The sequence below is a fragment of the Heptranchias perlo genome, unplaced genomic scaffold (genome assembly GCF_035084215.1).
Source record: "Heptranchias perlo isolate sHepPer1 unplaced genomic scaffold, sHepPer1.hap1 HAP1_SCAFFOLD_244, whole genome shotgun sequence".
Classification (NCBI taxonomy): domain Eukaryota; kingdom Metazoa; phylum Chordata; class Chondrichthyes; order Hexanchiformes; family Hexanchidae; genus Heptranchias; species Heptranchias perlo.
In genome coordinates, this window is record NW_027139256.1 from 221,097 (window position 1) to 236,212 (window position 15,116).

General features: G+C 49.7%; 1 protein-coding gene across 1 annotated transcript; it reads right to left on the bottom strand.

Annotated features, from left to right (window-relative positions):
• Nucleotides 1-5,389, bottom strand: LOC137310340 (zinc finger protein 229-like). The gene is made up of 2 exons (XM_067978191.1): nucleotides 5,308-5,389; nucleotides 1-1,520 (listed from the first exon to the last, which is right to left on the bottom strand). The coding sequence occupies exon 2, from the start codon at nucleotides 1,437-1,439 to the stop codon at nucleotides 312-314; it is 1,128 nt and encodes a 375-aa protein (XP_067834292.1). The 5' UTR covers nucleotides 1,440-1,520; nucleotides 5,308-5,389; the 3' UTR covers nucleotides 1-311.
• Between the last annotated feature and the right edge of the window lie 9,727 nt (nucleotides 5,390-15,116).

Below are 15,116 nucleotides of genomic sequence, written 5' to 3' on the forward strand. Positions count from 1 at the left end.
AATGGTCTCTCCGGGCTTTATTAAGAGCTCTGCTTGATCCAGATCGGATGATAATTCCCTCAGTCTGGGGTACAGAAATACGGTGGCTTCACACACAATCTTCTCGAGTCTGTTCCGACTGGTTTGTGCGGCCTGTCAGGAATATGGGATTGTTTTGTCCTGTCTGTCGACCCCCTGCTGGACGGCCTCTCCTCGGGCGTGTTCCACCTCTTGGGAGCTTGTAAATCTCTTCCTCCCACATTCAGAACATCTTAAGAGGTCTCAGCGTGAACTCACTGGTGTCTGAGCAGGTTGGGTGGGCTAGTGAACGGCTACTCTCCAGTGTGAACGCGCTGGTGTCGCAGCAGGCCGGACGACTGAGCGAATCCCTTCCCGCACACGGAGCAGGTGAACGGCCTCTCTCCGGTGCGAACTCGCCCGTGCTTTAGCAGCTTGGCTGATTGAGTGAATCTCTTCCCGCGCATGGAGTGGGTGAACAGCCTCTCTCCAGTGTGAAGTTGCTGGTGTTTCAGCAGCTTGGCTGACTGAGTGAATCCCTTCCCGCACACGGAGCAGGTGAAAGGTTTCTCCTTAGTGTGAATTCTCTGGTGCCTCTGCAGGTGGGTCGACTGAGTGAACCCCTTCCCGCACACGGGGCAGGCGAACGGCCTCTCCCCGGTGTGGACCCGCTGGTGCCCGAACAGGCTGGATGACTGAGTGAAGCCCTTCCCGCACACGGGGCAGGTGAACGGCCTCTCCCCGGTGTGAACCCGCTGGTGGGTCAGCAGGCTGGACGAGTGGGCGAATCCCTTCCCGCACAGGGAGCAGGCGAACGGCCTCTCCCCGGTGTGAACTCGCTGGTGTCTCAGCAGGTCGGCAGAGCTCCGAAACCTCTTCCTGCAGCGAGAGCAGCCGAACGGTCTCTCGTCGGTGTGACTGCGCTGGTGCCTCATCAGGTACTGGGAGCTTTTGAAGCTCTTCCCGCAGTCAGCACACTTAAACGGCCGCTCGTCAGTGTGAATTTGCTGGTGTGCCAGCAGGGCGGATGACTGAGTGAATCCCTTCCCGCACACAGGGCAGGTGAACGGCCTCTCCCCGGTGTGACTGCGCCGATGAGCTTCCAGAGCGGACGGGTAAATGAATCCCTTCCCACAGTCCCCACATTTGTACAGTCGGTCCCCGGTGTGACTGCGTTTGTGACTCGTGAGCTTGGACTGGTAAATGAATCCCTTCCCGCAGTCCTCGCATTCATACCATTTCTCCCCGGTGTGACTGCTCTTGTGCCTCGACAGCGAGGACATGTAAATGAATCCCTTCCCGCACTCCCTGCATTCATACCGTCTCTCCCCGGTGTGCCTGCCCATGTGACTCTCCAGGTTGGGCGAACGGCTGAATCCCCGTCCACACACGGAACACGTGTGCGGTTTGTCCGCCCTGCGATCGGTGCTCTCTCCTTCCATATCCAAACGCTGATAATATTCAGATCAATCGAGCGAGTTTGGGTTTGAGCTTCCAGTCTGTAAATCCTCCACTCTAATACCCTGTAAAACGAGTTTAGAAACGGTAAGAGGGAGCATGTTTTTATCTCGCTAATTTTCTTCAAGGAGCAAAAAACAGGCTTTCGACAGACACACTGGCAGGAAGAGGAGAGTCAGGATAGGGGTAGGGATAAGAACATAAGAAATAGGAGCAGGAGTAGGCCAATCGGCCCCTCGAGCCTGCTCCGCCATTCAATAAGATTATGGCTGATCTGATCCTAACCTCAAATCTAAATTCATGTCCAATTTCCTGCTCGCTCCCCGTAACCTCTAATTCCCTTTACTTCTAGGAAACTGTCTATTTCTGTTTTAAATTTATTTAATGATGTAGCTTCCACAGCTTCCTGGGGCAGCAAATTCCACAGACCTACTACCCTCTGAGTGAAGAAGTTTCTCCTCATCTCAGTTTTGAAAGAGCAGCCCCTTATTCTAAGATTATGCCCCCTCGTTCTAGTTTCACCCATCCTTGGGAACATCCTTACCGCATCCACCCGATCAAGCCCCTTCACAATCTTATATGTTTCAATAAGATCGCCTCTCATTCTTCTGCACTCCAATGAGTACAGTCCCAATCAACTCAACCTCTCCTCATATGTCCACCCCCTCATCCCCGGGATTAACCGAGTGAACCTTCTTTGTACTGCCTTGAGAGCAAGGATGTCTTTTCTTAAGTATGGACACCAAACCTGTATGCAGTATTCCAGGTGCGGTCTCACCAATACCTTATCTAACTGCAGCAATACCTCCCTGTTTTTATATTCTATCCCCCCGAGCAATAAAAGCCAACATTCCGTTGGCCTTCTCGATCACCTGCTGCACCTGCAAACTAACTTTTTGATTTTCTTGCACGAGGACCCCCAGATCCCTTTGTACTGCAGTACTTTCCAGTTTCACGGCATTAAGATAATAACTTGCTCTCTGATTTTTCCTGCCAAAGTGCATAACCTCACATTTTCCAATATTGTATTGCATCTGCCAAATCTCCGCCCACTCACCCAGCCTGTCTATATCCCCTTGTAGGTTTTTTATGTCCTCCTCACTCTCCCTCCCATCTTTGTATCATCTGCAAACTTTGATATGTTACACTCGGTCCCCTCCTCCAAATCGTTAATATAGATTGTAAAGAGTTGGGGACCCAGCACCGACCCCTGCGGAACACCACTGGCTACTGGTTGTCAGTCCAAGAATGAACCATTTATCCCAACTCTCTGCTTCCAGTTAGATAACCAATCCTCCACCCATGCCAGAATATTACCCCCAATCCAGTGATTGTTTATCTTGAGCAATAATCTTTTATGTGGCACCTTGTCGAATGCCTTCTGGAAGTCTAAATACACTACGTCCACTGGAGGGAGGCGAGTGTGTAAGTGGGGAGTCAGGGAACGTCAAAAGGTACTAAATAAGAACTCGGCCCCAGTGTTCACGCAGGAGGTGGATATTGGGATTGTCGAACCACCAGAGGTGGGTGGGGAACTGTTAGTGGAGGTTATTATTGACACAGAAATGGGACTGATGAACTTCCTCCAACTGAAGGTGGACAAATCCCAGGCACCTGATGGTTGATTGGCAGCTGAGAGTCCACACGCGCGCACAGAGGTGGTGGTTGATAGTGTTGTGGGCCCACGGATTGGTAATCGGGAGGTCAGAGGCCGCATGTGGTGTTTCTAAAGCCCCCGCCGATCACATGGAGTGAGTGAACGGCCTCTCTCCAGTGTGAGTTTGCTGGTGTGCCAGCAGTGCGGATGATTGAGTGAATCCCGTCCCACGCACAGGGCAGGTGAACGGCCTCTCCCCGGTGTGAATGCGCCAATGAACTTCTCGTGCGGATGGGTGAATAAATCCAGGCCCGGGGGGGTTTATTATTAATCCCCGCACAGCGAACGCTCTCCATCTCCATCGGTCCACACCGTGCATGCTCAGCAGAGAAAAAGTACTGGAGAAACCAATGGGAGTAAAAGCCGATAAATCCCCCGGACCTGATGGCTGACATCTGAGGGTTCTAAAAGAGGTGGCTGCAGAGATAGTGGATGCATTGGTTGTGATCTTCCAAAATTCCCTAGATTCTAGAACAATCCCAGCGGATTGGAAGGTAACAAATGTAACCCCGATATTCAAGAAAGGAGGGAGAAAGAAAACAGGGAACTGCAGACCAGTTAGCCTGACATCGGGCATCAGGAAAATGCTGGAATCCATTATTAGGGAAGTGGTAACAGGGCACTTAGAAAATCATAATATGATTAGGCAGAGTCAACATGGTTTTATAAAAGGGAAATCGTATTTGACAAATCTACTGGAGTTTTTTGAGGATGTAACTAGCAGGATAGATAAATGGGAACCAGTGGATGTCATATTTTTGGATTTTCAAAAGGCATTGGATAAGGTGCCACACAAGAGGTTGTTACACAAGATAAGGGCTCATGGGGTTGGGGGTAATATATTAGCATGGATAGAGGATTGGTTAACGGACAGAAAACAGAGAGTAGGAATAAACGGGACATTCTCAGGTTGGCAGGCTGTAACTAGTGGGGTGCCGCAAGGATCAGTGCTTGGCCCTCAGCTATTTACAATCTATATTAATGACTTAGATGAAAAGACTGAGTGTAATGTATCCAAGTTTGCTGACGATACAAAGCTAGGTGGGAAAGTAAGCTGTGAGGAGGACACAAAGAGTCTGCAAAGGGATGTAGACAGGTTAAGTGAGTGGGCGAGAAGGTGGCAGATGGAGTATAATGTGGGGAAATGTGAGGTTATTCACTTTGGTAGGAAGAATAGAAAAACAGAATACTTTTTAAATAGTGAGAAACTAGTAAATGTTGGAGTTGAGAGAGACGTTGGTGTGCTCGTACAAGAAACACAGAAAGTTAACATGCAGGTACAGCAAGCAATTAGGAAGGCAAATGGCATGTTCGCCTTTATTGCAAGGGGATTGGAGTACAAGAGTGAGGAAGTCTTACTACAATTGTATGGGGCTTTGGTGAGACCTCACCTGGAGTACTGTGTACAGTTTTGATCTCCTTATCTAAGGAAGGATAGACTTGCCTTAGAGGGGGTGCAATGAAGGTTCACTCGATTAATTCTTGGGATGAGAGGGTTGTCCTGTGAGGAGAGATTGAGTAGAATGGGCCCATACTCTCTGGAGTTTAGAAGAATGAGAGGTGATCTCATTGAAACATATAAGATTCTGAGGGGGTTTGACAGGGTAGATGCTGAGAGGCTGTTTCCCCCTGTCTGGAGAGTCTAGAACTAGGGGGCATAGTCTCAGGATAAGGGGTCGGACATTCAAGACTGAGATGAGGAGGAATTTCTTCACTCAGAGGGTTGTGAATCTTTGGAATTCTCTACCCCAGAGGGCTGTGGATGCTCAGTCGTTGAGTGTATTCAAGGCTGAGATCGATAGATTTTTGGAATCTAAAGGATCGGGCGGGAAATTGGAGTTGGGGTCGAAGATCAGCCGTGATCTGACTGAATGGGGGCAGCAGGATTGAGGGGCCAAATGGCCTCCCCCTCTGCTCCTGACGGGCCCGCGCATGCTCAGTGAGACCCCCGCCCCCCCCCAACCAGCCCGTCCAATGGGAGAAGCCGCTCCCGCGCCTGCGCGCTCGGCTCCCGGCGGCGCGGGGCATTCCGGGTAAAGCGGTTGGTGTCGGTTTAAAGAGTCGGAATGGTGTGAGGGGGGGGGGAAACGTGAGTTTTCTCCGATTCGATTATAATCGATGAGGAGGGGGAGGGGGTTGGAGAGAATCGCAAGAGACCCGGCGGCGGCGGCGAGGGAATAAAAGAAAATATAAACCTGAGGGTCCAGAGCGGAGCGGCTTCACCTGACGGAGCAGGTCCTGGTCCCGGGGGCCACGTGATCCCGTGGGAGGGGGCGGGGCCGGTGTGATTGACGTGTGCCGTCGACCAATCGGGGGAGAGAGATCGCGGCAGCGGGCGTGATTGACGTGACTTCCCGACCAATGGGGAGAGGGATCGCGGTAGTGGGCGGGATTGATTTGACCTCGCGACCAACGGGGAGGGAGATGGGGGGGGGAAACAATGGGGCGTGATTGACGTGTCTTGCTGACCAATCAGGAGAGAGATCGCGGTCGTGGGCCGGAATTGATTTGATTTCCCGACCAACGGGGAGGGAGATGGCGGCAAAGGGGCGTGATTGACGTGTCGTGGCGACCAATCGGGAGAGAGGGAGGTCGCGGGATTGACGTGACCTTCCGACCAATGGGGAGAGAGATCTGCGGCGATGGGTGTGATTGACGTCTCACGCCCACCAATGGGGCGAGAGATCGGGGCCAGTGGGCGGGAGGAGCGAGGAGGCGGTGACGTCAATGCAACCCGGTCCTCCTGGGGCGACGCAGCCTTCGGGGGGGTCAAAGTTCACCCACATTCATTTCAGTGCAAGAAAGCAGTGAGTCCTGAACTTTGACCTCTCCCCCCCCCCCCCCCCACCCGGTGCAGACCAGGACAGGTTGCACATTGCAGCCTGGGGAGCAGTGCAGGGGACTGCAATTAACCACAGTGCCCCCCATGGGCTCCTGCCACTGACCCCTGACCCCAGCACAAAAGGCCAAGCCTGCAAAGCGGTGGCTTCTTCTTTTGGCTTGGCTGCGATACCCCCCAAGGTTGAATATGCTGCCAACGATCACCGCCCCGGCTTCCGCGCTAACAATCGGAGGCAGCCGGGGATTGTGGAACTGCCTCCCTGCGTGTGCCGGCCCTTCGCAATAGAAGGGATGGGCCGCGAGGTGGCCGTAAAAAAGTCTAAACGGGCAGGGGAGTTCTCCCCGCTGACCTGCGACCGATATTTGTCCCTCAGCCAACAGCACCAAAAAACAGATTATCTGGTCGTTATCACGTTGCTGTTGGTGGGAGCTTGCTGTGCGCAAATTGGGCTGCCGCGTTTCCCATATCACAACAGCGGCTGCACTTCAAAAAGTACTTCATTGCCTTCAAAGTGCTTTGGGACGTCCTGAGGTTGTGAAGGGCGCTGTATAATTGCAAGTCTCTTTTTTTATTATTCTTTAGGCACCATAAATCTTAATTTTAAACAGCGAGGATGCAGGGAAGAGTGCGTAAAACAGGGGCAAAAGTAGCTTTGGAGAAGCACGAGAGGAAAGAATGCTCCACGGAAACTGCAGTTGTTCTGTTCCGAATTCCGAAGAGAGAACTCAAAAGTCTTTTATAAACATATAAATAGTAAAAGGGTAGTCAAAGGAAGGGTGGGACCGATTAGATCTTGTGGAGGCAGAGGGCATGGCTGCGGCACTAAATGAATACAAAAGATTGGCAGTACTCAGAAGTAGAGAAGTCACCCGGTCCGGATGGGATGCATCCGAGATTACTGAGGGAAGGAAGGGTAGAAATTGAAGAGGCTCTGGCCACAGTCTTTTCAATCCTCCTTGGATATGGGGACGGTGCTGGGGGATTGCAAATGTCACACCCCTGTTCAAAAAAGGGGAGAGGGATAAACCCGGCAATTACAGGCCAGTCAGCCTAACGTCGGTGGTGGGGAAACTTTTAGAGACAATAATCTGAGACAAAATAAATGAAAGTCAGCATATATTTGTTAAAGGACTAACTTGATTGAGTACTTTCATCGAATCGTAGGATGGTTACAGCGCAGAAGGAGGCCACTCAGCCCATCGAGCCCGTACCAGCTCTTTGTAAGAGCAATCCAGTTAGTCCCATTCCTCCGCTCTTTCCCTGCGGCCCTGCAAATTTTTAAGTATTTATCCAATTCCTTTTTGAAAGCCACAATTGAATCTGCTTCCACCGCACTTTCAGTCAGCGCATTCCAGATCATAACCACTCACTGCGTTAAAAATATCTTTCCTCATGTCGCCTTTGGTTCTTTTGCCAATCACCTTAAATCTGTGTTCACTGGTTCTCGACCCTTCCGCCAATGGGAATAGTTTCTCTTCATTTACTTTCTCTAAACCCTTCATGGTTTTGAAAACTTCTATGAAATCTCCTCTTAACCTTCTCTGCTCCAAGGCGAACAATCCCAGCTTCTCCACTCTGTACATGTAACTGAAGTCCCTCATGCCTGGAACCATTCTAGTAAATCTCCTCTGCACCCTCTCTAAGGCCTTCACATCTTTCCTAAAGTGCGGGGCCCAGAACTGGACACAATACTCCAGTTGCGGCCGAACCAGTGTTTTATAAAGGTTCACAATAACTCCCTTGCTTTTGTACTCTATGCCTCTATTTATAAAGTCCAGGATCCCACATGTTTTTTTAACCGCTTTCTCAACCTGCCCTGACACCGTCAAAGATTGGTGTACATATACCCCCAGATCTCCCTGTTCCTGCACCCCTTTTGGAATTGAACCATTTATCTCTCCTCATTCTTCCTGCCGAAACGAAAGGAAGACTTACATTTCTATAGCGCCTTTCACGACCTCAGGACGTCCCAAAGTGCTTTACAGGCAATGAAGCATTTTTGAAGTGTAGTCACTGTTGTAATGGAGGAGCCAATTTGTGCACAGCAAGATCCCACAACCAGCAATGTGATAATGACCAGATAATCTGTTATTAGTGATGCTGGTTGAGGGATAAATATTGGCCAGGACACTTCATACTTCTCTGCGTTAAATTTCATCTGCCACGTGTCCGTCCATTCCACCAGCCTGTCTATATCCTCTTGAAGTCTATCACTATCCTCCTCACTGTTCACTACACTTCCAAGTTTTGTGACATCTGCAAATTTGGAAATTGTGCCCTGTACACCCCGAGTCCAAGTCACTAATATATACCAAAAAAAGCAGTGGTCCCAGCACCGACCCCTGGGGAACACCACTGTACACCTCCCTCCAGTCCGAAAAACAACCGTTCACCACTACTCTCTGTTTCCTGTCACTGAGCCAATTCCGTATCCACACTCCCACTGCCCCCTTTAATTCCATGGGCTTCAATTTTGCTGACAAGCCTATTATGTGGCACTTTATCAAACTTTATCAAAGTCCATATACACAACATCAACCGCACTCCCCTCATCGACCCTCTCTGTTACCTCATCAAAAAACTCTATCCGGTTAGTTAAACACGATTTGCCTTTAACAAATCCGTGCTGACTTTCCCTGATCAATCCACACTTGTCCAAGTGACTATTAATTCTGTCCTGGATTATCGTTTGTAAAAGCTTCCCCACCACCGAGGTTGCTGGGTTTATCCGTACACCCTTTTTTGAACAAGGGTGTAACATTTGCAATTCTACAGTCCTCTGGCACCACCCCCCGTATCTAAGGATGTTTGGAAGATTATGGCCAGTACCTCCGCAATTTCCACCCTTACTTCCCTCAGCAACCGAGGATGCATTCCATCCGGACCGGGTGATTTATCTACTTTAAGCACAGCCAGCCTTTCTAGTACCTTCTCTTTATCAATTTTTATCCCATCCAGTATCTCAACTTTTACTGTGGAGTCACAGTACAACCTCCTCTTTTACTGTGACTCTGGCAGCATCTTCTTCCTCGGTAAATACAGATGCAAAGTACTCATTTAGTACCTCAGCCATAAGAACATAAGAAATAGGAGCAGGAGTAGGTCATTCGGCCCCTCGAGCCTGCTCCCCCATTCAATCAGATCATGGCTGATCTTCGACCTCAACTCCACTTTCCTGCCCGATCCCCGTATCCCTTGATTCCCCTAGAGTCCATGTGGCTATTTGCACTCCAAACCTATCTTAGACCTTCTCGTATTCTCTTAGTCTGATCCCACCTAATACTGTACCATTTCTTACTCTAGTGCTATCTGTCTCTCCCGATCCTTTGTGCATCTTGTTTCTCCTTTCTAATGCTGCATCCTGGTGCCCACTCCTCTGCCACATTAGTTTAAACCCTCCCCCCAAAGCACTAGTGAACCTCCCCGCGAGGACATTGGTCCCAGCCCTGTTGAGGTGCAACCCGTCCGTCTTGAACAGGTCCCTCCTGCCCCAGAACTGGTCCCAATGCCCCAAGGCTCTTGCACCATGTCTCTAGCCACGCATTAACCTGCCTTATCTTCCTAATTCCGTACTCACTAGCGCGTGGCAGTGGGAGTAATCCAGAGATTACGACCTTTGAGGTCCTGCTTTTCAACTGCCTCCCTAGCTCCTGAAACTCTGACCTCAGGACCTCATCCCTTTCCTTTCCTACGTCATTGGTTCCCACATGGATCACGACTTCTGGCTGTTCCCCTTCCCCCCGCAGAGTGTTCAACGCCCTCTCAGTGATGTCCTTTACCCTGGCACCAGGGAGGGAGCACACCATGCAGGACTCACATCGGCAGTCACAGAAACACTGCCTGTCCGCCTGACTATCGAATCCCCTCTGACTATTGAAATTCTACACTTCACTGTGCCCCCCGCCCCGTGCAGTGCTTTGCCCCACGGTGCCGTGCTCAGGACTGCACTCCTTCGAGGTGTCGTCACCCTCACTGGTATTGAGTGCTGATACCGGTTTGAGCGTGGCCACGCACCCAGAGGATTCCCGCACTGCCTGCCTCGTCCTACCCTGTCGGACGGCTACCCGCTTGCTGTCCTGAACTCTCTGTGGCTGCGGGGTGACCACCTCCTGGAACGGACGATCCGGGAAACCTTCAGCCTCCCTTACGCTCCGCAGTGACTCCAGCCGCCCCTCAAGCTCAGAAACCCTCAGCTTGAGCTCAAGCAACTGGAGGCAGTTCCCCTGCACACGTGGCCCTCCAGGACACATGGAGCGTCCTGAAGTTCCCACACGGGGCAGGAATTGCAGGCAACGGGTCTCAGCTGCCCGTCCATTATATTTAGAAACCTTATTTTTCTAAACTCCCTTCAGATACTCGATTATTATTAATTTACTTACCCCGATTAACCTACCCCTTTATTCCCCCTCTCTCAGAGCTCTTCCTCTCTGTTCGCTGTGACGTTACTGTGATGTCCCTTAGAGAATGGGAAAAGGGGAAAGTCCCCTGGAGCTCAGCACTGCTTCTTTCGACTAAATTTCGAAGGTTAAGGGGTGATCTGATCGAAGTTTATAAGATATTAAGGGGAACGGATAGGGTGGATAGAGAGAAACTATTTCCGCTGGTTTGGGGATTCTAGGAGTAGGGGGCACAGTCTAAAAATTAGAGCCAGACCTTTCAGGAGCGAGATCAGAAAACATTTCTACACACAAAGGGTGGTGGAAGTTTGGAACTCTCTTCCGCAAACGGCAATTGATACTAGCTCAATTGCTAAATTTAAATCTGAGATAGATAGCTTTTTGGCAACCAAAGGTATTAAGGGATATGGGCCAAAGGCAGGTATATGGAGTTAGATCACAGATCAGCCATGATCTTATCAAATGGCGGAGCAGGCACGAGGGGCTGAATGGCCTCCTCCTGTTCCTGTGTTCCTAAATCATCTGTTTATTTATAGATAATTACTTTTTAGGGTTTATTTTCGCTTTTTAAAAAAAAAATTAGCAGCTCCTTCCCCCTCCACATCTGATTCCCACTCGCACCAAATTCTCAAGTTCCCACTTAGTTCGCAGTCCACTCTCTTCGCGATGCCTGCTCCGTATTTCAGCAGGTAACCTTTGATGAAGCAACGGAGAGGGTCGATGACGAGGGTGCGGTGGATGTTGTGTAGATGGACTTTCAAAAGGCATTTGATAAAGTACCACGTAAAAGAATTGTTTGCAAAATTAAAGCCCATGGGATTAAAGGGACAGTGGCAGCGTGGGTACAAAATTGTCTAAGGGACAGAAAGCAGAGAGTAGGGGTGAACGGTTGTTTTTCAGACTGGAGGGAAGTTTACAGTGGTGTTCCCCAGGGGTCAGTATTAGGACCACTGCTCTTTTTGATATATATTAATGACCCGGACTTGGGTATAATTTCAAAGTTTGCAGATGACAAGAAACTCGGAAATGCAGTAAACAATGTGGAGGACAGTAACAGACTTCAGGAGGACAGAGACAGACTGGGGAAATGGGCAGATACACGGCAGATGGAATTTAACACAGAGAAGTGATACATTTTGGTAGGAAGAATGAGGAGAGGCAAAATAAACTAAATGGTCCAATTTTAAAGGGGGTGCAGGAACAGAGAGACCTGGGGGTGTGTACACAAATCTCTGAAGGTGGCAGGACAAGTTGAGAAGGCTGTTAAAAAAGCATATGGGATCCTGGGCTTTATTAATAGAGGCACAGAGTACAAAAGCAAGGGAGTCATGCTAAACCCTTTATAAAACACTGGTTAGGGTCCCAGCTGAAGTATTGTGTCCAATTCTGGGCACCACACTTTAGGAAGGATGTGAAGGCCTTGGAGAGGGTGCAGAGGAGATTTACCAGAATGGTTCCAGGGATGAGGGACTTCAGTTATGTGGAGAGACTGGAGAAGCTGGGATTGTTCTCCTCAGAGCAGAGAAGGTTAAGGGGAGATTTGATCGAGGTGTTCAAAATCATGAAGGGTTTTGAGAGAGTCAATAAGGAGAGACTGTTTCCAGGGGGCAGGAGGGTCAGTGACCAGAGGACACGGATTTAAGGTGATCGGGGAAAGAGCCAGAGGGGGAGATGAGGAAACATTTTTTTACGCAGCGAGTTGTAATGATCTGGAATTCACTGCCTGAAAGGGCGGTGGAAGCAGATTCAATAATAACTTTCAAAAGGGGAATTGGATAAATACTTGAAGGGAAAAAATTTACAGGGCTACGGGGAAAGAGCAGGGGGAGTGGGACTGATTGGATAGATCTTTCAAAGAGCCGGCACAGGCCTGACGGGCCGAGTGGCCTCCTCCCGTTTGTATGATTCGATGATACTGTGATAGAAGATTAATGGGTAACCTAATTGAAGTGTTTATGATGATTAAAGGATTTGATAGGGTAGATAGGGAGAATCTATTTCCTCTGATGGGAGAGTCCAGAACAAGGGGGGGCAGAACCTTAAAATTAGAGCCGGGGCCGTTCAGGGGTGATGTCAGGAAGCACTTCTTCAGACAAAGGGGAGTGGAAATCTGGAACTCTCTCTCCCCCCAAAATGCTGTTGAGGCCGGGGGTCGATTGGAAATGTCGAAACTGAGATTGATAAATGCTTGTTGGGTGAGGGGATTAAGGGTTACAGGAGCTAGGCTGGTAAATGCAGTTGGATCTAACTGAATGGCAGAACAGGCTCGAGGGGCTGAATGGCCTGCTCCTGTTCCTATGTTCCCAGATGCTGGAAATCTCAAATTAGAAACAGAAAATCCCGGAAACACTCAGCAGGTCAGGCAGCATTTGTGGGGAGAGGAAAGTAGGGTTAATGTTACAGGCCGGTGGCACCCCACTGGATCTTTGTAAACTTGTCTTACTGTGTATCAGGAGCTGCTGACTCTGAGGTTGGAGTCCAATGGTTTCGGACACCAAATAATCCAAGATAAGGGCAATGTGTTGCGTCTTTTGAGACTTCATTAACACTGCTGCAAAGATACAGACACAGTTACCCCAGTCTGGAGACCAGATGGTTGAGTCATTTCCTGCACCTCCCCATCTTCCTGGGTCTGTTCCAAAGAGACATCGAGTTGCATCGAACGTACAGCCGTTCGGCCCATCTGGTCTATGCCAGCATTTATGCTCCAAACGAGCCTCCTCTCACCTTACTTCATAAATAGTTGGAGCACCTATTTATCCCGGACTCGTTAAACCCACTTCCCATGGCTCCCTCGTTGGGTTAAATCATGAGGAGAGATTACATAAACTAGGCCTGCCTTCCCTGGAATATGGAAAGTTAAAGGGGGCGATTTGAGTGAGGTATTTAGGATTTTGAAAGGAATTGATAGGGTAGATAGAGAGAAACTTTTTTCATCTGGCGGGGGGTTAGTCTTAGGGAAAGGGGACATAACCGTAAAATCAGAGCCAGGCCATTCAGGAGCGAAGAAACACTTCTTCACGCAAAGGGCGGTAGAAGTGTGGAACAGTCTCACGAAAAGCAGTGGCGGCTAGCTCAAGTATCCATTTTAAAACCGAGAGCGATAGATTTTTTTTTGCTAGCCGAGGGTATTAAGGGATACGGAGCCATGGCGGGCGGGTGGTGTCGGGATACAGATCAGCCGTGATCTCACCGAGTAGCGGAACGGGCTCGAGGGGCCGAGCGGCCTCCTCCGGTCCCCCCTGCGTTTGCACCCGATCTGACCCCGACCGTGTTACTTTTCCTTATCTTGTTTTTGAACCGTCCCGAAGGTCTCTCACTTCGGCTTGTTCCGAGTCCTTTAGTTGCTCGCCAGCCGGTCGTCGTCTCAGCTCGACCTTCACTTGCATTCTTGCACCACGCACGCAGTTCGCAGCCTGTATATCGGAACGGAAGCTTTCGTTCTTCCGTCAGCAGCGGCCTTGTTCCGATCACATTTGAGCCATAACAAGCGCAGCCGACATTACATCGAATGTACGGCATAGAAACAGGCCATTCGGCCCAACAGGTCCATGCTCCTCACGTTCTTCTTTAGCAATTTGAAGAAACATAACTAGTTCAATTGAACAGTTCTCCATTTTGTAATATGATTAATTTTTTTTTTAAAACGCTGGTTAGGGCCCCAGCTGGAGTATTGTGGCCAATTCTGGGCCCCACACTTTAGGAAGGATGTCCAGGCCTTAGAGAGGGTGCAGAGGAGATTTACTAGAATGGTTCCAGGGATGAGGGACTTCAGTTATGTGGAGAAACTGGGATTGTTCTCCTCAGAGCAGAGAAGGTTAAGGGGAGATTTGATCGAGGTGTTCAAAATCAGGAAGGGTTTTGAGAGAGTGAATAAGGAGAAACTGATTCCAGTGGTTACCTGCCCTGGGAGTGTTTGATGGGACAGTGTAGAGGGAGCTTTACTCTGTATCTAAGCCTGTACCTGACCCTGGGAGTGTTTGATGGGACAGTGTAGAGGGAGCTTTACTCTGCATCTAACCCTGTACCTGCCCTGGGAGTGTTTGATGGGACAGTGTAGAGGGAGCTTTACTCTGTATCTAAGCCTGTACCTGACCCTGGGAGTGTTTGATGGGACAGTGTAGAGGGAGCTTTACTCTGCATCTAACCCTGTACCTGCCCTGGGAGTGTTTGATGGGACAGTGTAGAGGGAGCTTTACTCTGTATCTAACCCTGTACCTGACCCTGGGAGTGTTTGATGGGACAGTGTAGAGGGAGCTTTACTCTGTATCTAACCCTGTACCTGCCCTGGGAGTGTTTGACGGGACAGTGTAGAGGGAGCTTTACTCTGTATCTAACCCTGTACCTGACCCTGGGAGTGTTTGATGGGACAGTGTAGAGGGAGCTTTACTCTGTATCTAACCCTGTACCTGACCCTGGGAGTGTTTGATGGGACAGTGTAGAGGGAGCTTTACTCTGTATCTAACCCTGTACCTGACCCTGGGAGTGTTTGATGGGACAGTGTAGAGGGAGCTTTACTCTGTATCTAACCCTGTACCTGCCCTGGGAGTGTTTGATGGGACAGTGTAGAGGGAGCTTTACTCTGTATCTAACCCTGTACCTGCCCTGGGAGTGTTTGACGGGACAGTGTAGAGGGAGCTTTACTCTGTATCTAACCCTGTACCTGCCCTGGGAGTGTTTGTTGCTGACACCAGGTGCTGAGAATGATAAACTGTTCCATTCCCCCACAATGACATCCAGCACTGTTAACATTCTCATCCTTGTT

Excerpts from the sequence above, each read along its gene's own strand:
- LOC137310340 (XM_067978191.1), bottom strand. The coding sequence starts at position 1,439 with ATGGAAGGAGAGAGCACCGATCGCAGGGCGGACAAACCGCACACGTGT.